Consider the following 26048-nt stretch of genomic DNA (forward strand, 5'->3'; position numbering starts at 1 on the left):
AGAAGTGCGCTGACTTAGTCAACCTGTCTACAACAAACAAAATAGAATCATGATGACTACGTGAAAGAGGTAAACCAGTCACAAAATCCATATTTACAACTTCCCACTTCCAAGTGGGGATACCAAACTCCTGCATTGCACCACCAGGCCTTTGGTGATCTACCTTAACCTATTGGTAAGTTGCATACTTCGTCATAAACTCTGCTATATCATTCCTTATACAATTCCACCAATAGATTTCCCACAAGTCATAATACATCTTGGTAGCATCGGGATGAATAGAATATCGTGCACTATGCACCTTAGCTATATTTCTCTACCTCAAATCTTCAACGCCAGGAACACATAATCTATCCTGACATCTCAACACACCATCTTTCCTCTGGGAGAAAACCTTCACTTTTGGCCCTTAAATGACTCCTTTAGTTTGACCAAACTAGGATCCATGTCCTGCTTTTCCTTCACCTCCGTTACTAAAGAGGATTCGGAATTACTCTAAACCTAACTACTAACTTCAACTGAATCAAGCAACCTAACACCCAATCTAGACAAATGATGCACTTCATGAGCTAACTCCTTCTTATCCTTCTCCACATGAGCCACACTGCCCATAGATAACCTACCAAGGGCGTCTGCCACTAAATTAGCTTTGCTCGAATGATACAACATACTCATATCATAATCTTTTAGCAACTCTAACCATCTCCTTTGTATAAGATTCAACTCCCTCTGAGTAAACATATACAATAAGTTTTTGTGGTCAGTAAACATATCCATATGAACACCATACAGATAGTGTCTCCAATCAATGCAAAAACACAGCAACTAATTCAAGATCATAGGTTGGGTAATTTTTCTATGCAGCTTCAATTGTCTAGAGGCATAGGCTATAACCTTATCTCTCTGCATCAACACACAACCCAAAACAAATCTAGAGGTATCACAATACGCCATAAAACCATCCGTACATCAGGTAAACTCAACATAGGGGCTGAAGTGAGTCTAGCCTTCAACTCCTGAAAACTCTTCTCACAGGAATCTGACCAAAGAAACTTAACTTTCTTTTGGTTTAGTCTATATATAGGAGACGCAATAGATGAGAAACCTTCAATAAAATGGCGGTAATAGGTAGTTAGTCCCAAGAAACTTCTAATGTCAGACAAAGAGATAGGTCTAGGCCAATTTCTCACGGCTTTTGTCTTTTGGGGATTAACTCTAATGCGTTCGACTGAAATAATATGACCCAGAAAGTCTACTGACCTTATCCAAAATTCACACTTGCTGAATTTGGCGAACAACTGATGTTCTCCAAGAGTTTGCAAGACAATTATAAGATGATCCGCATGGTCATCCTCAGTATGGGAGTATGTAAGGATACCATCTATGACCACTATGACTAACATATCAAGATACTATCTGAACACTTGATTCATGAGGTCCATGAAAGTTGTAGGATCATTGGTTAGCCCAAAAGACATGACTAAAAACTCAAAGTGACCATAGAGGGTTCAGAAGGCTGTCTTTGGAATATCACACTCCCTTACTTTAAGTTGATGATAGCCGGATCTAAGGTCTATCTTTGAGAAATAACTTATACCTTGCAACTGATTAAACAAGTCATCAATTCTAGGAAGAGGGTACTTGTTCTTGAATCTGGCCTTATTAAGCTAATGATAGTCAATGCACATACACAAAGAACCATCTTTCTTTTGCACGAACAGGACAGGTGCATCCCAAGGAGAAAAGCTGGCTTTATGAAACCTTTATCTAAAAGATCTTTGAGTTGCTCTTTCAACTCCTTAAGCTCTGCCAGTGCCATACAGTATGGAAGAATAGAAATAGGTTGTGTATCGGGAAGAAAGTCAATCCTAAATTCTATCTCCCTATCGAGAAGTACCCCTGGGAGATCTTTTGGAAAAACATTTGAAAACTCATTAACTATGCTGACTGACTGATAAGTTGGATCTTCAGACTTAGTGTCTTTAACTCAAACTAGATGATAGATTCAACCTTTGGATATTAGCTTTCTGTCTTTGATATAAGATATAAAATGACTCTGGGGAGATACTGAACTTTTGGACCACTCAAAAATTGGCTTATTCGGGAATTAAAACTTAACCATATGGGTACGATAGTCTATAGATGCATAACAGGAATGAAGCCAATCCATACCTAGAATAAGATCAAAATCAAGCATATCTAACTCTATTAAATCAACGAATATGACCTTATAAAGAACAGTAATAGGAAACTTATTATACACTTGCTTAGTAATGACTGACTCTCCAACTGGGGTGGAAACCAAGATAGGCTCGGGGATCCTTTCAGAACTCATTTCAAAATTCATATCAACTAACGGGGTCATATAGGAGAAACTTGACCCAGGGTCCAACAACACATGAACATCCAACCAAAAGACATGAAGTATACCAGTAACAATATCGGGAGAATCCTCCTAGTCCTGATGGGATGGCAGAGCATAGAACTTATTCTAGCACTGTCCACTGCCAGTATAGGATGAAGCGTCCTGAGGAGGAGCTGAACAGTCTAAAAAAGCTAGGGCGTTGGTAGCCTGAGTCTGGGGATGAACATCTCGGCTCTCCTACCTAGCATGTGGATACTCTCTAAGTCTATGGCCCATCTTTCCAAAACCAAAACAACCCCTCTGATCGGCTAAGTACTTACCGGGATGGTCCCTACCATACTTAGTACATGGAGGATAATGAGGTCTATTACTCACACTGTTTTGGGATCTAGACATAGATGGCCTATTCCCCTGCTCCTGCCTATTTTTGGGCACGGGAGCACTAGCTAATGAAGGTGTTGGCATAGATGAACAATTCTAAAATTGGGGCCAATTCCCTCTATAGGATCTAGTCTGGCCATGCTTAAATTGCTCTGATCTAGCCCTCTTATTTCCTCTTACTCCATCTCTCTCCCTTATTTTGTCTGCCTCAATTTACTGAGCATGCATCATTAATCTGGACAGATCTATATCCCTATTGAGCATAGCAGTCCTACACTCTTTTAGCACCAAACCAGACACAGCGTTCATAAAATTACTCATACTAGATCGGGTGTCAGCTCCCAAGTCAGGAGCATACTTAGCTAACTGGTTAAACTTGAGGCAATACTTCTTAACAATCATAGAGCCTTGACTCAGATTCATAAATTCCTCTATCTTCATTGTACTTATCTCAAGTGGGAAGAACTTATCCAAGAATGTATCCTAGAATACCTACGAAATCATAGGAGTTGCATTCTCCCCTTTATTCTTCCTCCACGCCACAACCCAATCAGAAGCAACATCTTTCATCCTATAAGAGGCCAGCTCTACACTCTCTTCTTCAGAAATATGCATGACTTGGGTGATCTTCTTCACCTCCTTAAAATACAACTATGGGCCCTCACCTGCCTTCGACCCATAGAACTCTGGCGGATTCATCCTTATGAAATCCTGAATCCTGACTGCAGCTATATCAACTCCTTGCTGGTGTGAAATTATAGCCTGGCTATTGGCCTGAACGTTAGCGGTGACTGCCTGGGCTAATGCCTGAAAAGCTTCCCGAAACTCAGCATGAGACACATTTTCATTAAGAGGATCAGTAGGCTGAGGTTGCTCGTTATTATTTTGTGGGCTCGACGATGAGGCATTTTCTATCATAAAAGAGCAAGTATTAACAGTAAAAAGAGAGAAAACTGTAAGCATAATGGATTATGAAAGAAAGAGATGACTTTTTCCTAAGACATCTTGTAGCCTCTTGCTCATAGATGTGGCGTACTACACACCGATGAACAAGACTCTACATAACGCAGCTTGTCAGACTCCCTAGGACTCCTTAAACCTTAGGCTCTGATACTAAGTTTATAACAATCTAAAATCTCATCCTGAGATGTCACACGGTGCTTAAGGCTAAAAGTAGCCCCAAGGTAACCCATTAAACTTGCTACTAAGTTTAGAACTTACTCTAACGAAAAACAGAGCAAAAAAATTATACTATCATATCATATTTCAGCTGAAATAACAAAGGAATACTGTCTGAATAGCACAATACTGAAAAGTCTAAAACAGCACTGGTCGTCTAGTCTGACAAAGCCTCTACTACTCAAACTAGAGAGCCATTGGGACAGACCCCTAACTGACTCGAACTGATCTAAAAGCAATACTCATAACACTATAAAAGTGGAAAAAGCTGCAGATATAGGTCCTCGAACCATGAGAACTCCCCAATGATAGAGATGTAGATGAGATCCTCGGAGATCACTGTCGCTGCTGAGATTAAGCACCTGAACCTACATTTTAAGACAATGTAGCACATAGACATATATATGGATCAGTACTTTAAGGATGTACTGAGTATATGGGGGTGTATGCAAATATTAAAAACAACAATATCATCAATCTTTCTTAGAAATCATGCATGCTTATATAACTGACTCACATAGCTTGAATAACTCAAAAATGTAAATCTCATAAATTATGAATAATGGAACGTATAGTATAAATCTCGTGAGCCAATGCACTTGGTTTTGAAAATATGTATTTTTAGTCTCTTCTCAAAATATATAGACTAGGTAGTGATGTTCTCACCTCTTAATTGAAAAGCTAAGACTCTAACTTAGAAACTAAAATCTCAAGTAAAACAATATTTTAATAAGCTTGTGAGCCTTTACACACTTTATCTAAATATCTTTACTAAATAGGATATCTTTCAAAACTTTAGGGAAAATACTCAAAAGCTATTTAATTATTTTTACTAGCAGGGGGTTCTCTTAACCGACATACACCATGCGAGCTACATAGAGTCCAACGTTTTTATCCTCCTATGGAAGAAACCTCACATTGGGGAGAAGCGTCATACTCTTGCCGGGGAGTATAACCTTAACTCAGTGATCACTATCTCGGCCTCGGGCCCATAAATCTTAATCATATGGTGGCACATATTTCTAGGGCATAAAACCATAGTAACTTACCCCAACTCAGTACTAAATACTACTCCTTTTAATTAGCAACTCTCATCTCATAGGAAATCCACTTTTAAAATAATCTCATGATTTATGATGAAACCAACTACAAAATTTGTATCTCATTCAGTGAAGTGGATTTCAAAGCTATTATGACCATCAAGGTCAAACTTTCTCAATAATATCAAAACAATCAAATCATGGATGCTTATACCACAAAAGTTCTTAAAATTACAATATCAAATAGGTCTTAACACTACAAGAAAACTTGTTATTAGAGACCACGATTCAGGGACAACTTATAAATATGGTACCTAAAGGTAACTTTTAGGGATGACATTATTTAGTGGTCTCTATAGTTGTATGAAAACTCAATTAAGTCCACGAAAAAATAAAACTTGGTCGCTAAATGTGAAAATTTCAGTGGGATATGAAATGTTTCTCTCTCTCTAGCTAGAAGGTACTAACTCTCTCTCTTCATTGCCAAAAGACTCCTACTCTCTTTCTTACCCTCTCTTGAAGTAAAAACCCTAAATCTCATTGCCTATATTCCTAAATCTCTCATTCATCGTCACTCAAAGGTTGAAGTTATTTCTCGTTGCTCTTCTAAGAGTAAGGTTGTCCTCCCTCACTTTTTTCTTCTCCCTCTCCTTTTCGATTAAAATTAAATTTTTCGTTCTTTCTTGCACTCTGGTAGAATATGTGTGACTGGATTGTTGAAATCTATTATTGAAGAAATTTTATATACATATATAGAGTTTTTACAATAGAGGCTCGATATTATTGCAATTTTATGTAGGTATATGAGAAAATCCCTAATCTTCAATCAGAGAGTGTTTGGTTTGTGTTAGCGATCAAACAGAACAAAGATGGCATCGTCCTTCTCCAAATGGATCGTCGATCCGTAGAAGAACCCCCTCGCCGCCATGCATATGAAAACCCTCTCCTCTCACCTCCATAATTACGGTATGTAGATCTATTCCGTCACACCTATTTAATTTGGAATTAATCCATTGTTGTACTGATGATTAGATCTTTTAAAACATTTCCATGTTGCAAATGTATATTATCATTTCAAAATTATTTAGATTCGATCATATTCCTAGATAAAATAGGTGATGATTAATTCCCATTTGCCAAAGTCATGCTCGTTATAGTTACCTGGTCCCCGTGCTTATAGGTGGTAGAAAGTTGGAATATACTACTACTACCACCATAAAAGTGGCCATGCTCTGTGTTCAATTGCTTGTAGATACTCCCTCCGTCCATTTTTACTTTTCTTGGATTGACAAATAACTATTTTACTATTGAAATATAATAAATTCAATGTTTTGGGAAATGACTATAATTATAATAAGGGTAAATTAGAAACAACCTATTAAATTATCTCTTGATTTTCTAAATTGGACAAGTAAAAGTTGACTTGGGGAGTATATTCTAGCATTAGGGTCGTTTTTACTGATGGACTTGTACTTCCCCAAAATACAAATGTTGGTATACTTTCCTTGGATTTACCCTTAATACATATGTTTATTGGCATTTTAAATTGTTCTGATTTTTTTTTTGGTCCAGCTTGCTAATTTCATATGCTGCACCTATTTCTATGAAAAATTCTTTTTCATTTGCATAAATGTATATTCTAGTATTTGGGGTATTAATATGTATTGATCTATATATACTTTCTTGTATATAAAGTTTCATGAGTGTACCTTTAATCTCGTGTCTTATCCGCATATCATTATTCCAAGTATTTGATTTCCACATTCAAATCTTAGCCCAGTAATTTGAGTTGAGGGTGCAAACCCGAGAGAGTTTTTGTGTTGTTTCTTCTGCTAAAAGAATCATTTTACAGAGTCTCATTCCAAAGAATTTTGATGCATAGTTCAGTAGCTCAAATAGATGAATAAATAAAACAAATAAAAACACGCATACAAAAGAGAAGGACATAGCATTTTGTTATATCACTATTTCAATTATTCTATTGAGTTACAATATTTACTATTCACCTATGTTCTTAAGTTTTTGATGTGTTTGTTAGCTTTTTATTATGCTTTTGTGATACAAGGGCTTAGATATGATGATTTATATGATCCAATGTATGATTTGGACGTGAAGGAGGCTCTTAATCGCCTTCCGAGGGAGATTGTTGATGCCAAAAACCAGTACCTTCTGTGTGCCATGGACCTCTTCATGAAGCACCCGTACCTCCCAGAGGATCTCCAGGTACTTTAATAGAATCCCATCTGTTCTGGACTAAGATAAACTTAATTATTTGTAATTTCCTCATGTGATATATGTAATACAAATGACACAAGTAAAGAGTACTTTGGGTGCCCTGGGCTTTTTTCCACTTCTCTACTTTTCTGCCTTCTCTCATTTGCTTATTTTGTTCTTATTTCAAATATTCACTTAAAGGAAGTGATGTTGCATATAATTATAAATGAAGAACTTTCTTTAACAAATACAACAGTAGCCACAAATTATATTGGAACTTTTGGTAATCATACCTTGATAGCTCTTGTGTTTGTGGTTGGATGTTTTAACTTAGTAAGCATCCTAATATTCCTATGGTGGGTGGTCGATTCATAGTCTGTAGTTAGGAGGGTTCAGTGTATCTTCGTTGGTAGGTCTAGGGGTGGGGGGAGGGGGTCCATTGTTTGTTTATGTAATTTATTGTTGTGTTATTTTTATTCCTGTTACATACTTTTGAAGTTTTTGTCCTTTTGTCTTGAGCCGGGGGTCTATCGAAAATAGCCTCTCTACTTCCCCGGAGGTAGTGGTATGGACTGCGTACATTTTACTCTCCCCAGACCCCACTAGGTGGGAATATACTAGGTTTGTTGTTGTTGTTGTTGTATATGTGTTCCTTGTATTTCGTAAGTGTTTATTTTGGAACATTTTGGTGAAATTACTGTTTTGTTCATGCGTTATCTGCTGGAATTATATCGTTGTTAACTCGGTTTTAACTACCACTATGGATAAGAAAACTGCAAGGATCTGAACTGAAGCCAAGTTTTGATCTCTATCACTTTAAATGATTTGAGAGGGATTACTACAAGCAACTAGCTTATTTGAAGATTGAAATTCTTAGGCGTCTTTGTGATGATGTGATTGAAGCAGAGTCTATACAATCAACGCTTAACAAAAGAATTATGGCAGCAGAGAACACGGATTTTTATCAGAATTTGAAGTCTTGCAGTTTCAAGTATAGGAGGGTTTCCATGAATGTTGTTGCAGGTTCACGTAAAGGTGAGGGGCAGAGTTGTTGGCAACAGATCTATACGGTCGGCTGTACTATGGTTGTTGTGATTACCTATTGCTGTAAGGTCCATATTATAGGATTACCTTACAATTTCCTTCAGTGTCATGTGGTGTTTTCATTTTATGTTTTATCTGCAAAATGCTATAGTTTGTAGGTAAAATTTCAGCTAATGAATTGGTCTTTTCTACCACTTTTTGGTCATTATTGTGAATCACTCATCTAAAAAGCTAATTCCAAAACCTCCATCTTTTGGAATTTTTGGCTTATTATCCCCCACTGGGGTGTTGATATCTTCTATTGCCATTGTTTAGAGAATGAATTGAAATTTGAAAAGTATGAATATATGGTTCTCTATCATTATTTCTTCAAACAGGTGCGTGATTTTCATGTGAATCTACGCCATAGCTAATTTTCATGTGCACAATTAGCTTTTCATGTATAATAAGTAATTTTTAGCTTGTTCCTTGCAAATGGCAGATTCATTGACTCCATTGACTGCACTGATGGATGTCGTCCAAGTAAAATGTATTTCTTGAGGACGCTCATTGAGAAAACCTTAAAAGATCGAGAAGATTTCCTCGTCGAACCCAATTTTGTCTCTAATCTTATCCCGCCTGACGAGTATGTTCATCAAAGTTGCTATTCTTTCTCATTTATTGGCACTACAATACATGAGACATATCAACCTCGGTGGGACTATTTAGGAAGGTGATAACTTAAATCTTTTTTGGCATTCAAATTTTTTCTCTACACATCTCGAGTAAAGTAATATACATGATTCATTACGTAGAACAAAATGAATGCTTCAACTTTTGTATTGAGATTTAAATATTCAATAGGGATAATCCCTAATTATTCATAAATGACCAGTTTTTGATATCTATTAGATCTAAAAACATGTATACTTCAGTAGTTTAATTTGTGCTTCCGTTTCTCACATTATTTCAATAGATATATGCATTTTATCCTTCTAATTTCGGTTGTATGTGTATGTAAAGAACAAAGATAGATATATGATTTCACTTAGTTACATACTACTACTCCATCTAAACTATATAGCTTCTATGTTTTATTGATTTTCAGCTTGCTCATTGAGATCCTAATTGTTTAGACTTTGTAAATGACTTTTCCATGGTCCTACTTTGTCCTGAAAAACTCTCATATAAGTAAGAAATTTGAATATCCTTTGAGAATATTACCATATTCCATGAAGATTTTGTTTCAAAGTCACTAGAAAAATATACATTATCCAATATCCACCAGTGAGACTAGCAACTGAAACAACAGTTGATAATTGGAGCAGTCTGTTGTAGATACTTTTTTCCTTTAAAAGGAAAAGCGTGTGATTTGGTTTTCCCTCTATTCATGTTTGGATGTTTGTTCTTAATGCGTGTTTTGTTGTTCAGGTGGTTTTGTCTTCCTATTCAATTGGAAGGTGCTAAGATACTTTAGGAAGGATGGGCATAACTGGAGGAGGAAAGATGGGAAGACAGTTAAAGAAGCTCAAGAGAAGCTGGAGATAGGAAAGAGAAGTTCAGAATTTGTTATGTGTTTGCACGTTGTAGCAGCGTTAAATTCTCGAATAAGAAAGTACAATGAAGCAATTCCTCACTTGGAGAGATCAATTGAAATTCCTGACTTGGATATGGGACAAAATCTTTCACTCGCAAAATTTTCATGGTTCATGCACTTATGTGATACATATCAATGCTCAGGAAGTTAGAGAATTCGATATTGTGCTATATTGACGGCCTGAAAATTCAAAGAAAAGTTCTCGAAGAGAAACACACGAGATTTGGCAACACATGCAGGTATGTATGCTTTTACAGGGAGGATTCTGGATTTCATTGGAAATAATTGGTCTAATATTACCACACTGTCAGATAACAATTACTTGAACTATGTCCAGTTTATTATTCTCTACTACTTCCAAGAATGGTGTCTTACTTTTTACGTGCGGCATTGGTATAATGCCTTTTCAAGAATGGTGTCTTTCAATTGTGGTTATTTCATGGATTACAGATTAAACTTGATACAGAAAATTCTTTCCATTCGTGACAATGGTGGTGGTATGACTAAGGAGGATCTTAGAAAGAATTTGGGAACCATAGCTAAATTTGGAAGCTTAAGAGATTTCTAACATAACATTCAACAAAAATTTGTTTCCTTTGTAGATTTCTAAAGTTCAAGAGAAATTTGTTTTCTTTTTAGATATCTAATATTCAAGAGAAATTCATTTCCTTTATAAATTTCCAACATTCAAGAGAAATTTGTTTCATGTATGAAATAATACTGAGTGTCTATGAGTGTATATGAGTGTATACATAATAGGCAATATATATAGTTAATTATTTAATCATCTTTGTTATCCTAAAGTTATATCGATAATAGAAACAGTGATACAAGATTTGGCTCTGGTAAATGGAACTTACATCAGAAAATATTTATGGAACTGTGTCAAGTGCGATTATGAAGCTTCCTGATACAAACTCTGTGGCTGCAGGTTTAAATCGTGATCTGGATAGCCAGCTGAAACTATGTCCTCAAGTTTTCTGGTATTGATTATGTCGCAACGTGCATGAAGATAAGGTAATGAAAGAAAGCAATGAGCAGCAAAGGAATCATGTTGGTAGAGCAGAGTGTAGAAATTTATGTGAACTATTATAGCTAGGAATGTTGATTTTGATTGCGTAAATAGTGTCATAACGTTTATGTCATGGATACTTGGCAATTTGAGATGTAAATACATTATTAGTTGTAATATATAGAGAAGTTATCTTTATATTTGTTATGTGCATCTTGTTCTGTGTGATGTATATTTATATTTAGGAATTATGGTCCATAAAATACAATTTAGGAATTATAGATATTTTTTAGGACTAGAAGAATCTAGTCGCTAAAAGTCCATAGGGATGAAAATGTATGCAATTAATCTTGAATTAGGGACCAGAAAGTTTGTCGTTAAAACATATTTAGGGACCAGATTTTAGACATCACTAAATACTTTTAGGGACAAGAAAAAAATTGTGGTCACTATAGCCTTTTAGCGAAGAAGCTTATAAGGACCGGTGGCGACCAGATTTTTCTGGTCGCTATTGATATTTAAGGACCAGAATTAGACTTTTAGAGTCCAGATTTACCTTCGCTAATAACCATTTTTCTTGTAGTGTAATAACCCATATATCAATATCACGTTAAGACGTATCAAAATTCATACTCGATATCAAAAAGATTCATAAATCATATAGAAATCGGGAAATTTTTAGCAATATGCATTATAATCTCAACAAACTCATGTACTTCAATTTCTAAAACATTGAAACCATCATAATCTCAAGAAATACAACATAAGGTATAACCCATACTTCAATTTCATAAGAAAACATGTAAAACCATATATCTTTGTAATTAAAACATCTTTTGGGCACAAGGACAAAAGGAGTGTCCTTATTCAAACCCCACATACCTTAGGTTATGAATTTAGATGAACAAGCTTGCTTGAGACTCTTTTTCGTACTCTTGAGTGAGGATTCTTGAAGCTTTTGACTTGGGAACCTTGATTCTTAAATTAATTTGCAAAGACTATGGTGAAACCTTGGAGAAAGAATTGGTTCTTGCTCTTGAGGGTTAATCTGAGAGCAAACCCTTGATGCTTTAGATGAATCTAAAATTCTATGCTTTGTTTTGATATATCTAGGTGATAAAAAGGGTGGAAAAAGACCAAAAATACCTTTTAAAAGCGGCTTTAAAATATTGAACGGGATATGCGACGGTCCATCGCTGGATAGACGGTCCATCGGTCTGATCGTCGCACCTGGACCAGAATAGGGACTTACTACCTTAGTTACGACGGCTTGGGCGACGGTCCGTCGGCCTAACCGTCGCACTTGGCCAGTGAATGGGTTTACTGCTTCGGTTGAGATGGCTGGAGCGATGGTCCGTCGATAGCTCGACGATCCGTCTGCCTGCCCGTCGCTCATAGGCAGTTCAGATAGTTCTCTGTAAAATGTCCATATCTTTCTACTCCAACATCGGATTTTGGAGAAATGGGTATCATTGGAAAACTAATTCAATTTTTCACACGATTAAAGCATTAAAGGAGATGATGAATGACTTGTTGATAAGCTCTAGTTTACTAACGAAGTTATGGGAGGAAGCTATTCTAACAGCTAGCAAAACTATGAATATTCCATATGAGGAATGGTAAAAAGGAAACCCAACTTGAAATTCTTTAAAGTGTGGGGGTGTTTAGTTAAAGTACAAGTTCCTAAACCCAAAAAGATTAAAATAGTACCAAAAATAATAGATTTTATTTTTATTAGATATTCAACCAATAGTAAATAATTTCATTTACTAGTTAGAAAATCCTTACACTCATGTAAATATAGTAATTTAATTTGATAATACTAATTTTTTTAAAACATTTATCTGTACAAGAATAAATGTGAGTCATCTAGTAAAAAATCTAAACAACCTCGAGAAGAATCAAAGAAAAGTACACCTAATGAGAAAAGGTAAAAACGTAACAAACATAAAAAGACATCAACTTCCTTATGTCCCAATTTCTTGACTTTCTTAGTAGAGAATAAGCCTCAATGTTTAAAGAAGTAATGTCTTCCCCAGAAGCTCAATATTGTAATGAGGCAATCAGTAGTGAAATAGAATCCATATTGAACAATCACACATGAGCATTGGTTGATGAAAACAAGCCATTGGATTCTAAATGGATCTGTAAAAAAATGAAAGAGGATGACACTATTGATAAATATAAGGCAAGTCTAGTTGTCAAAGGTTTCAGGAAACAAGAAGTTCTTGATTATTCTGACACGTACTCACCGATTACAAGAATAACACATATTCAAGTGTTGATAGGATTAGCCGCCATGTACTGTCTTCAAATTCATTAGATAATTGTAAAGACAACCTTCTTAAGTGGAGAACTGGAGGAATAAATATACGTGAATCAACCCCATTCCAAGAAAAGAAAAGAATGAATGTCAACTTATTAAGTCATTTATAGACTAAAAAAAGTGTCCAAACAATGTCATGTAAAATTTGACCAAATAATGTTGTTAAAGAGATTAAAGATGAATGAGTGTAATAAATAGGTTTACTTCAAGAACACTCCAAGTTACATTTTTATTGTTTGGTTATATGTTGTTAATAAGTAAAGACATGTCCGACATAAATGCTACTAAGCATATGCTTGCTAGCAAGTTTGATATGAAGGACTTAGAAGTTGAGGATTTGATTAGGAACTAAAAAACATAGGAATTCTCAACGTCTAGCTTTGTCTCAAACTCATTACATCAACATGGCTCTTGAATAATTCAAGTATTTGGGCTTCAAAGTTTCAAAGAATCTAATTGATGTAAATCATGCTCTCACAAAGAATCAAGGTCAAAGTAAGTCCCAATTGGAATTTGCTCGAGTGTTAGAAAGTTTGATGTACATAATGAATTATACTAGACTGGATATAACTTGTGCCATAAGTAAACTAAGTCACTAGACAAGTAATCTCGATCAAACTCATCCGATGCTAATGAAATGAGTTTTGAAATATTTAAAATACAATTAAGATTATGCATTACACTCTAATAAATATCATGTAGTGGTTGAAGGATATATAGTAATGCAAATTGGATCACCAAATCATCTGAAGTAAAATCCACAAGTAGATATGTTTTCACCATTGGTAGAGGAGAATGTCTTTGAATTTATCCAAATAAACATGCATAGCTTGATCTACAATAGAAACTGAGTTTATAGCTTAGGGAATAGTGAAGAAGTAGAATAGCTACAGAACTTTTTAGAAGATATTCCTCTTTTGGCAAAACTAGTGACTCTTATATGCATACATTGTGATAGTTAAGTGGAAATAGAACGAGATAAAAATGTTGTGTATAATGAAAGTTCATGTCACATAGGACGTAGACAAAATACTGACAATTACTCTCTAGGTAATTATCACAATTGACTATGTAAAGTCAAAGATAATGTATCAGATCTGCTTATAAAAGGCCTAAATAGAGAGGTGGTTGATAAATCATCAAAGGGAATGGGATTACGGTGGAGAACAAATCATTGTAAGGCTAACTCTACCTAGCTAGTTTATTGGAGATCCCAAGATATATGTTCAAGGAGATCAAACAAAGTTATGAATGACGGTTCAACATTGTCACTAAAATATATCCATTTCAATGATAAGATAATGTTAAGAAACAAGAATAAGGCTTAAGGTTTGAAGATTTTTAATGGTTTCTATGTTTGGCAGGTATGGGCTAATAGTTTAACTATAGAATTAAATGTTTAAGAATCACCTATGTGAGTGTAAACTGTAAGCCACTTCAAAGAGAATTAGAGTAAGACCAATTCTCTATACATTCATAAAACCATGGAGTATTCATAGTTGGAACGAACAAAACAATGAGAACCAAGAATGGTCAAGGGTTAATTGTATGACATATGTTGCCTAGGTTTACATGAAAGCTCGATGGTTAAAGAATATTAAATTAACCCATTGACCAAGGTTACCCTATGTATCTTCACTATGAAAAGTTCAAAGAGAAACCTACTTACTAAATGCAATTGATCCTTTATTGTAGATCACACAGTTTTTTCATGAATAAAATAGTCATTTCCCATTCATATGGAGAATTGTTGGGTTCTAGTGATGAAATATGAATGAAAAATGGAGGAAAGAATATAGGGGGAAAGGAAAATGTCTTCACTTTATGGGAGAAGAGTTCTCCCACATTGGTGGAAGAAAGGAACTTTTTCATGCTTAAATATAGAAGTATTTCTTCATGTTAGAGTATTTCTTCATGTTGTTAGTGAGGCAAGAAGGAAAAAAGCTTTTCATCGTTATCATCGTTGCTTTCTCGACTCAACTTCGGCTTCTAATTCGAATTTGAATTTGGATTTGGATTTGGATTTGTCAAATCGATCGAGAGGCTATCTTTCTCGACAAATTCATTTGAAACTTCAGAGTTAATAATTTTTTAATCCAAAAATCTGATAAAAAAAAAATTCTCCATTGTAGAGATATGTCAGAACGCACCTCAAAGGGACATAATCCTTCAATATATTGTTTGAAAACAAAAAAAAGGGCATGCAGGTGCATGTAGACATATGCATACACACATGCCAGCGTACATAGGTCCGCATGTCAGCCAAAACATTCTGTTTTGTGCAATTGTTCACATGCGGCCGCATGTCACCATGTACAGATACATATATGGTCCGCATATGGGACCGTCAGTTCAAAAGTTACAACTCTTCACAAGTCGTTGCTTCTTTTCAGAAGCAACACTTTTTGGTATAAATACCTGATTTTTCCTCATGTGTTGGCACAAAATTATTAAGTTAAAAACACTATTCTTCTTCTTCAATGAAACAAAAGTAAGTGTGATCTACTCCGTTTGTTGAGTTTGCTGAAGTTCTGCAATTTTTGCAATTTCTATTATCAATATTGCAGAATAGTGTTTTATTCTATCCTAGAAGGAATTAATCCAAACCTTGGGCAATTGTGAGGGGATTAAATTCTTTATGGAAACACATTTTTGTGGGCTTAGAACTTTATTTTTCTATCAGTTTTCTAGTTCTGTTTGCAGGAATAACAAATCCAATTTTGGGAAGCAATATCGCTTTGTTGAATAATCCCATCGTTCCTTGAGAACAATTGCAATTAGCGGTTGAAGATTGGGAAACGTCAGACAAACTCATATACTTGTCATACACATATTCAGCAAATCTCATATAAACTCATGTTTTCACTCCATGATTTGGAGAAGAGTATCCTTTCCCTAAGAATTTTATGCTCATCTTTACTTGTAACTAGCACATTCAACAAAATACAAGTAAAATAAAAGTAACATAGAACAAAGTTGAAATAGGCCGGCCAGGAATTCAAAAAGAGAAGAAATAGGACCAAGCAAGATTTTCAAAGAGACACTTACATTTAAAGTTGCTGGTGTTCAGTGGCAGCAAACTAGCAGTGCGAGGCATAGCAGCGGCACGCCGACTAGGAGGTGAACTGATCATTGTGGAGGAGCTTGGGACAATAGGGAAGAGTTCTGCCTTTTGACAAAGCATGTTGTGTGAATGAAAGAAACATTTATTATTTATTATTTATTATTTATTATTTATTATTTATTATTCTGTTTATGAACTTTTGAATAGCAATTCCTTAAAGGTTTGTGTAACATTATTATATCTTGAAGATTAATTGGAGAATCATCCAAGTCAATATTAGTGATGACTATTGTATGACATACCGATGAGCTGTTTGCTTCCTCCTCTCTTTCTCCTTCATTTTCTTTTCCTCTTTCCATGATTGCATTTTTCACGAGTAAAACCAAAGTAACTTCTCCTTCCCTTCCTTTCAAGTTTGCAGTGTCTGATGTATAAAATGTGCGAAAACTTTGTCACGAGGAAGCAGAATACAAGAAACTGAGGAAAGAAGCATAAAAAATCATAGAAGGAAATAAATTTTGCAGATGTAGTCGGGCATATAAAAAGTCATTTTTGAGATATTGATCAAAGTCAAACATCAAATGGTGTTTGCAAAAAGTTTTGGAGAGAGATCTGAAAATGCAGCATTCCAACTAAGGTTAAATGTTTCATATGGTTGCTGACTAGAAGAGCTACCTCACACGTGAAAAATTAAAACGAAGAGAATTTTAGATAGTCTCTAGATGCTTTCTATGTGAGGAGACTTAGGAAACTAACAACTATCTATTCCATCATTGCAAATTTACTGCACAGACATGGAAAATATTTTCATTTCATCTTTGCAAAATCACAATCAGCACAATAATACAACCAGTAATTAAGCTCTGCAGTGTCGTGTCAGAGGTCGCCATTACTGAGGTTCAAGGAAACACTTCCAAACAACATAACAAAGGGCAGATAGTATTTCTCGAAACGCTAATGTAACACCCTGAACTTTTGAACTAAAAATAAATAAATTGGAATGCTCTTCATATGTACTTGGACCTGAATCTAGGAAATTTATTGTATTTAAGTATAAAGGTCATGTCTAAAGTGTCGTAGGGTTATTGGATATGAATTAAGGGCATACGAAATGTTTAAAATAAATTTGAGTTGAAAGGTCCTTTAATGACTATGTTTATGTACACATTCATACAAGGATCAAGTTTAAACAAGCATATCTCCTAGAATTATTAGAGTTACGTGACCCATTACCTTTAAATTAAAGCTTTTTGAATCTTCTTAACAACGCCACCAGCGGCTCATTTATCCGAGTCCCGAGTAAAAAGTTACGCGTGGTTTACTAAGACTAGTCAGAACAACCATATATCAGACGAAAATTTTCTTTTTTTCTTAGGGAAAAGGCTCAAATATGCCACTGAACTATCAGAACTGGCTCATTTATGCCATCAATTAAAAGCTGAGCTTATTCATGCCATCGCCGTTACAAAATCAGCTCGCTCATCCATCCCATTACTTTTTAATGGTGGTTTTTAAAAAATAGCTTTGCCACGTGGCCTTTTATTAGAGGTCCACGTTATTAATTAAAATAAGCAAAAAGCTCAAATATGCCATTAAACTATCAGAAATGGCTCATTTATGCCATCAGTTAAATGTTCGGCTCATTCATGCCATCACCGTCATAAAATCAACTCACTCATGCCATTATTTTTTAATGATGGGTTCTTAAAAATAGTTTTGCCACGTGATCTTTTATTAGAAGTCCAAGTCATTAATTAAAAGAAATCAATATTAATTTTAAAATATCAGAAATTAAGTAGTATCCGGATTATTTATTCCAGCATTTATATCATAATGATGGGAGAAATCTCATATACATGGCGGGATGATTAGAATAACACTTCTTTTAAGCCGTTATTTAAAAATGATTTTTCAACAATGTATGCTCCACTAATTCGTGATAGGAGAAATTATTCCATATGCATGGCGGGATAATTGGGATAACAGACTTCTTTTAAGTCGTTATTTGAAAATGATTTTTCAATAATGTATACTCCCCTAATTCGTGATGGGAGAAGTTTTATTGGTACGCCTCTTTCTTTTTCTTCCTTGCCCTAATCATTCATTGGTTTATTTTCTTGCAACTTTGGAGTATATATTGGAGTCACTGGAATTAAAACTAATCAGTTACTGTAGGATAGAATTTTTGGGGTTTCTGTTAAGTGTAGCATATATAATAATTTAGAATCAACTAGAAATAGTCAAAGGATATACATTAATCACTATTTTTTCTTATTAGAAAAATAGTTTGTGTAAGAAAAAAAATATTTTAATGGGTGTGGGTCGGGTTATGTTAAATGAATCAATTATTTTTAATGGTCTAAGATATTTTGAAATTAATATTGATTTATTTTAATTAATGTCGCGGACCTCTAATAAAAGGTCACATGACAAAACTGTTTTTGAAAACTCACCATTAAAAAGTAATGATATGGGTGAACTGATTTTATAACGACGATGGCATGAATGAGCTGAACTTTTAACTGATGGTATAAATAAGCCATTTCTGATAGTTTAATGGCATATTTGAGTATTTTTTTATTTTAATTAATGATGTGGACCTTTAATAAAAGGCCACGTGACAAAGCTGTTTTTGAAAATCACCGTTAAAAATTAATGGCATAGATGAGCCGATTTTGTAACGGCGATGGCACGAATGAGCCAAACTTTTAACTGATGGCATAAATGAGTCATTTCTAATAGTTCAATGGCATATTTGAGCCTTTTCCCTTTTACTTAACTTCTCACATTCTTGGAGGGTGATTTTGTCCTTTCTTTTTCCGATAATCCCCAATTTATTTCAAGACATTTTAGCCCCTCTTTCTTCCATCAATTTTCTGCGTTAAAAAGTCCCCATGTTTTCCCTCAAGTTTACACGTTAAAGATATCACCTTCTCCATCAGCTTTTATTGCAGTTTCCCCATCAGTTTTTTTCATATGATATTCATCAATAAATATCCTAATGCCTTATCTGGATCTCATACTCCTGAGAAGCTCCAGAAAATTTTCTCAAGAAATCAAATTTGGTTCCCTCTTTCCGATCGAAATTTCTTCAACGGCTTGTGATATGTAATACTACCATCCATATGTATTCTTCAAATTTTATGTTCACTAATTCAATTTGTTCAAGATAAATTAGGATCGAAGAAACTCTCATACTCCTATTCCTCAATTAAACACATAAATATGTGTTCCCCAGATACTTTGGGTAAGAAAAGAAAGTAACATCTTTTTTTGTTCATCATCTTCCATCTTTGTCACTGTTGATATGGTCTGAACCAATTGTAGCATTTGTATAACTTGTTGTATGACTGTTGCACTGGTCGTATAACTATTGCACTGGTTGTAAGACTGCTTCACCAATTGATTTGTATGATTTTCTTGTTGTTTTCGCAAAATATTGACCTACTTGCCTGTTAAATAGTTGTTTGAAATTGAACTTTCCATATTGACATCGTTGTGTTCTTAGATTGGGAGTTTGAGTTCTCTTTTTACTGTTAATAACTGCTTTATATTCTACTGGGATCTCATGTTAATCTATTTTCTAGAATCTCACTGTGATCTATACATTATGAATTTGCAACTCTTAGTATAATAGTACCAACTTCCCAGGAATCCTCCATTGACATAATAGATACTTAATAATATTAATACAAATATTTTTACAAGAATGCTTCCAATCATGCACATGAATTATATCATATCGAACCATGAAATTACCTATTATGCTCTCCATTTGGGATTTTTATCCATGATTTATGAACCTATTATGGTTAACTCTTAATTGAGCCCTTAAATGGGATAACATGACCATGAGCCAAAAGAAGGCTAAAATATGAAAATGAGCCTAAAATCGCAAAACTATGAGCATGAGCCTAAAAAGGGTAAACTATGAACATGAGACTAATAACACTAACATTTTTTATCAAGAACTAAGAAGATAATAAGACAACATTATGAGCTAAGGGAGTTAGTTAGATGACCGTGAAGGCATAGGTCTAAACGATAAATGCCCGAAACTATGTTTGCCGACATAGGATAGAGATTATTTCGCAAATCGGATGACTGTTTTTTTTATGTGACTTGAAAATGGGCTAACCATGGATACTTGCTAGCAAATTATGTTATGTCATGACCTATGCCCGACAAGGTATAGTATGACTTAGCTGATCGGGTCGAGATCAGACTCTATGAGCTCACATGGTGGTTTATGACGGTTCACTACTTTCTCCCACAAATAATCAAAGTATCTAAATCTACCTTATTTGGTCAATTATTAATTTAGTTTATATTCTTGTTCCATTCCAGTTGTCTTCACTTACATTTGAATTTTATTATCATTTCTAATCTCTGGATATACTACCCTCCTTAAATGGTTTTGTATACCAGTACATTCAACGTATTGACTATCTTTGGCGCTACATCATTTCATGATGTAGGTTATAGCTTTCAAGTCTGTGGTCAGGCGCCTTATTAGGATCTCTAACTTCTGCATTAGTGAGCCTCTTTCCTACCAAGAGGCTGGACGAGATATGATGGCTTCTTTATATTTCATTTCTTTCAGTATTGGTACTTATTAGAGGATGCACAGGCTGGTGTAAGTGTCAAACAAACTTTGTAATTTCTAGTCTTTATCATGACTATTAGTATTGTATAATACTAAGTGGTGTTAATAAACCTTGATGAAAATATTTCTCCTTTAAGAAATCTTATTTCACTCTCATATTTTTTCAATTACATTCTTTCATGTTGGTTGTATTCTCATGTGTTATGATAGAACATTTGCTCGTACTAACAATAGTATCAGGTGCGTGTCATGTCCAGGACCTCAGCTCGGGGCGTGACAACTAACCACATTGATCAACAATTGGAAGGAGATAGACTTCCATTGTTTGTACATTCAAGACTGCTCAAACTTCACCTCATTAAGTTATTTTTTTGAGTTTGTCTACCAAAGCTCATCAATCCTAAATGCTTAATATGGACTTAAAACATAAAAGCTGAAGAAAAGAAGCCACAGTTAGAAGATACTAAAATGAGAGTATATAAAAAATGAAAAGGAGTTACCCTGGACAAATTCGTTACTTAGATCAATTCATTACTTCGTCCATCTTCCCGTATATATCGCAACAACCTATAGTGTTATCACTCAACTTTAACTTTTTTCTTCTCAATGAAATTGTTCCAAAGCTGCATCTTTTCCTTTCACAGTAAGACTAGTAAATTTTTTTTATGTTTGAGACGGGGTACCCAGCATCGATGTATAAGTAGGCACGATGTATTAGCAATCGGAATGAAAGGATTTTCCAAATGTTGTACTTGTAGGCACGATGTATTATATAATAGGAGATGAACTGGTGCATGGTGAAGGAGATGGGGGCAGGAGGGAAGCATTTTGCTTTTTGACGGGGACACACATTGTTTGTGGGAAAGATAGAAACTTTTATTATTTCTTCTTCAGATTATGAACTTTTGAATGACAATTCATTAAACATATGTATAACATTTAATATGGATGACTATTGTGTAACGTACTTTTGAGTTGCTTGTTTCCTCCTTCCTTCCTTCTCCTTTATTTGCTTTTCCTCTTTCCATTGTTGTATCAAAGTTACTTCTCCTTCCTTCCTTTCAATGTTCTCAGGATCTGATGTATAAAATGTGCATAAAACTTTATCAGGTGGAAGAAGTAAGATCACAAGAAACTGAAGAAAGAAGCATAAAATGGAGAACAGCCTGTTATGTTGGTGGTCAGGATATTCGAACCTGAAGCTCGTCCCCTCCTGTCATATCCCCAACATATTGCTTAATCTTCTGAGCTGAATCTTCAAGTTGAGGGCTCTCTGAAAGTATGATAATTTTCAATGAATAAATATCGCCAAAACTAGGCGGAATCTCCTCAAGTTTACGACATCTCCACAGTTCTAATTTCTCAAGCACAGGAAAGGATGTCTCTCCAACCTCCCTGTTAGCAATAGTCACTTCAAACAACCCCAACTATTTGAGATCTCAAAGGTGTCGTCCGCCATGTTCCATTCTTCCCCCTCGATGATTATTCTAGTAAGGAACAGCTCTTCAAGGATAGACAGTCTCGCTGTTGTTGATAGTGAATCGGATGACACAGAAAAACAACCCCATTTTTCTCAAATTGGAAGGGAAGTGAAAATCCCATGACCAATTTGTTGCTACAGAGGGCCCATTGTCATTTGAATTTGAACTTTCAAATTTTACATAGAGGTCTTCTAGTTCAGTTAGGAAATCCAATTCTGGGAACCAATTCTTTTCTGTTGAATAATCCCATGATTCCTTGAGAATAAATTTAAGCTGTTGAAGATTGGGAAACCTTTCGAAAATATCCTCTATGTCTTCCGAATAGGAAAGCACAAGTGTCGCTAATGCTCTCAAGTTCTCTAACTTTGAGTACACTGTGGTCAGTAATGGTTCATCTGTATCAATATTAAAGAAAGAACAATCACTCACACTCAGCACTTGCAACTTCAGAAGATCCTAAATTATTGGTAAATAGAACCAAGGTTGATCCTTCGTTTTCAACCGACAAGGTTTCTAGATTCCAGAGGTTTGATAAAGATGAAGGCAGAGATTTAACTTCTGTCCCAATGTACAAAAACCTCAAATAATTCAACATTCCTATTTCATTCAGCAAAGAATCTTTCACCGAGATAAAAGACGGACTCAGTTGCAACACTCTAAGAAGCCTCAGGTCTCTTAGGTGACATATATAAGAAATATGATCTTCCATCTCGTCTCCAGTTATGTACAAAGAATAGAGGTGTTTAACAGAATGCCTCATCATTTTTGAACTAAACAGGACGAAATTGTCAAGATCAAAGTGCTCCTTATCATAAATAATGGTCACTATACGTGACATCAAATCTGAAGAAGAAGAAGAAGAAGAAGAAGAAAGAGCACTTGAGCTTATAAATTCAAACAACTTTTCTTCTTTTGCTTTTATCAAACGAAAGTCTCTAACAAGATCATGCATTTGGAAAAATGGCTCATCACCAATATCATTGAAAAAAGTTACCAAGCTACTAGAAATCAAATTGTCAAAATAAACCATGCTTTCATCTCTGTCTGCTCCACAAGTCCTTGAGCAGGCCAATTAACTTTCAACCCAGAAGACTTCGGAACACTTGCAAGGTATAGAAAGCATGGCTTCAGGTGATGTGGTAAATGGTCATAACTTAATGCTATAACCTTCATCACATCAACTTCACTGTCAAAAATATAGGAATTCAAATTGTTTCTAATTTCAAGCCACACAGTCTTTTTCTTTTCCCGCCCTGCAATGACTCCAGCAATCAGATCAGCCACCAATGGAAGTCCCTTACAATTTTTGGCTATTTCTTTTCCAACATCCAATAGTTCATCTGGGCAACTCTCTTCTCCAAATGCCCTTTTCTCTAATAATTCCCAACTTTCTTCTGATCTTAGCAACCGGAGCTTAAGAGGATCAATGTTGCACTTTACATTCAAAGCCACTTCCATTTTCCTAGTTGTCAAAATCATTCTACTTCCATTCTCACCCAGAGGAAAGGGTCTTTTTAACTTATCCCATGCATCAGTATCCCACAAGTTATCTAAGAAAATAAGATACCTCTTGCCAATCAGGTGTCTTCTTAGGTCATCAGTAACATCAATATTCTCACTCAATTTTGAATCTGAGCCAGTAACTTGATTATAAACTTTCTCCAACAACTTTTTTTTGTCGTATTCTTGGCCAACTGTGCACCATGCACGAATGTCAAAACATCTAGAAATTGACTCATCGTTGTATACTATGTACGCCAAAGTAGTTTTACCTGAACCTGGCATACCAGTGATAGAAATGACATCTAGATCTTTCAGTCCGCTGGTGAGCTTATTGATTATCCAGTGTGTCTCCTCCTCAAAACCTACAGTTATTTTACCAGATGTCAATGACTTGCTTTCAACTAGCTTCTTGGGATAGTTTACAACAATGAGGCCTCTGTTCTTGGGAATCTTCTCATGTAAATCGGAGACCTCTTCTTTGATAAGCTTGATCTTCTTTATGGTAAGGGGAAGTGAGAAAATAAGATGTAAGAGACCATTATCTCGAACAATAATGGAATCAATGACATCTTTTGCCTCATACGCTACATCTAAAACACGTTCCCAGAGATCTTTATACAATCTGTGATCAATGTTCTCAAAGGAAGATGTTATGAATTCTAGATCTTCTCTCACCAGCCCAATTTCTTCTTTTATCAAAACAATTGAATAAGCATTGGAATCTAGCAAATCATTTAAGTGTCTGTGTAGCAAATGCATGAAGAGAGGTCCATAACTCATGGGAAAGTAGCATTGAGATGAGTCTGGGGCTTTCAGATAAACCTGTTTGAGATCATCCTTGAGGAGTTCTATATTTTCCAGCAAGTGTAGATTAGCACGAGTTGTTCCATTGGTATTCTCTTCATTCCTTGAGTTCTTTTCTAATTCTCGAACAAGAATTGACACTTCCCTGGTAAGTGTTCCAAAACGTGCCAAAAGATAAAATAATTTGTCATGATGAATAAAGTCCAACACATGAAAAACATCAGTAAGAATAATTAATAAGAACTCTATCTTGACATGAATGTCTCGAGCCCCTGAAGTGCTACCGGCAATGACATTTACCATGTGCTCTTGTAGATGAATAAGATATTCTCTAAGAATGTCTGGGGAGGTTTCCAGGAGCTGCTTAATGAAGCGTCCATTTTCCACAGAAGTTAAAGCATTCAAATTTGTAAAACATATGTGCATCACCTCCAGTTCAATTGGAATAATATTCAACAATAGATGCACTAGCTTGAGGACTCCGGCGTCTTTATTAATTAGCACATCCAAAAGGAAGAGTCCAAGTCTCTCAGCCATTGGTTGAAGTTGAGGTAACACATATTCAACAATCTCGTGCTCAACACAACCATTCACTATCATCCTATAGAAATCTTTCATGTCGTCACACACATTCCGAAGAATCTGATACTCTGTCACTAATGGAAACTTATTCTCAGCAAGAAATTTGTATACGTGATGGAGATTCAGGAGGAGGAAGTCCAATTGCTCCTCACTCATGATGACACTTGATTTAGAATAATGCCATGAGCTGATACAATCATCGATATTATCCATGAGGCTACGAAGGACTTGATTCATGTTGTATTTACACCTGAAGTAGTTTTCAACATCATCCCATATTGGTCGAAACAGATTCTCAACCACTTCTGTTGGAGCATTCGCTGTAGCTTGAAACTGCTCCAAACCGGAATACGAAAGTTGGACGTGCGTACATATAAATGTTAGCATAAATTTCAGGTTTTCAATTTGATTGTCGATGTCAACATCTTTTTGATCTTCTTCATTCTTTAACCTCTCCATGATATCAAGAATGTTGACAACGTCCTTGCGAAGAGCAGAAAATGACACCTGTCAAATGATCAAATCAATTTATATTTATTTTTTCTATTTATACCTTGGTTTGGATCAAATCAAGGATAATTATTTTTTTCAACTCCAACTTTTAGCATTAATTACTTATTTTCTAAACCATTTTTCAAGATCTAATACTTAACATAAATTAATAAGAGCAGTGTCGTAAAATAACCATGTCAATTATTATTTTTTAAATGGGTGTGTCAAGTCGGTGGGAGTATATCTTAAGATTCTTTATTGGAACTTTACAAATAACTTGTTTACCCTTTCTAAAAGAATTAATTGTAAAGGTGAAACTGGAAAAATATAGGAATAATACCCACGTAAATACCTGAACTTTGATCAAATTTCTAATGGA

At 35.2% G+C, this 26048-nt stretch overlaps 1 protein-coding gene and 1 long non-coding RNA gene across 14 annotated transcripts in view; one reads left to right on the top strand and one right to left on the bottom strand.

The window, feature by feature from the left end:
* The first annotated feature begins 5206 nt into the window (after positions 1-5206).
* On the top strand, positions 5207-11009 carry LOC107873472. Of its 13 annotated transcripts, XR_007057012.1 has the most exons (8): positions 5331-5582; positions 5765-5931; positions 7031-7188; positions 7949-8286; positions 8705-8935; positions 9634-10038; positions 10250-10644; positions 10731-11009. It is a non-coding gene; the product is annotated as an uncharacterized LOC107873472 (long non-coding RNA). The 13 variants fall into 13 exon arrangements; XR_007057013.1 differs by lacking the exon at positions 10250-10644 and having other exon boundaries at positions 5207-5582; positions 8057-8286; XR_007057009.1 differs by lacking the exon at positions 10250-10644 and having other exon boundaries at positions 5301-5582; positions 8086-8291.
* Positions 11010-23296: 12287 nt separating this feature from the next.
* The window catches only part of LOC107874408 (putative late blight resistance protein homolog R1B-16), a 19511-nt gene continuing 16759 nt past the window's right edge, over positions 23297-26048 (bottom strand). Inside the window, exon 2 of the mRNA XM_016721197.2 lies at positions 23297-25684. Coding sequence (XP_016576683.2) covers positions 23297-25684 — 2388 coding nt within the window. The remainder of the gene's footprint in view (positions 25685-26048) is intronic.

Source organism: Capsicum annuum, chromosome 6 (assembly GCF_002878395.1).
Source record: "Capsicum annuum cultivar UCD-10X-F1 chromosome 6, UCD10Xv1.1, whole genome shotgun sequence".
Taxonomy (NCBI): domain Eukaryota; kingdom Viridiplantae; phylum Streptophyta; class Magnoliopsida; order Solanales; family Solanaceae; genus Capsicum; species Capsicum annuum.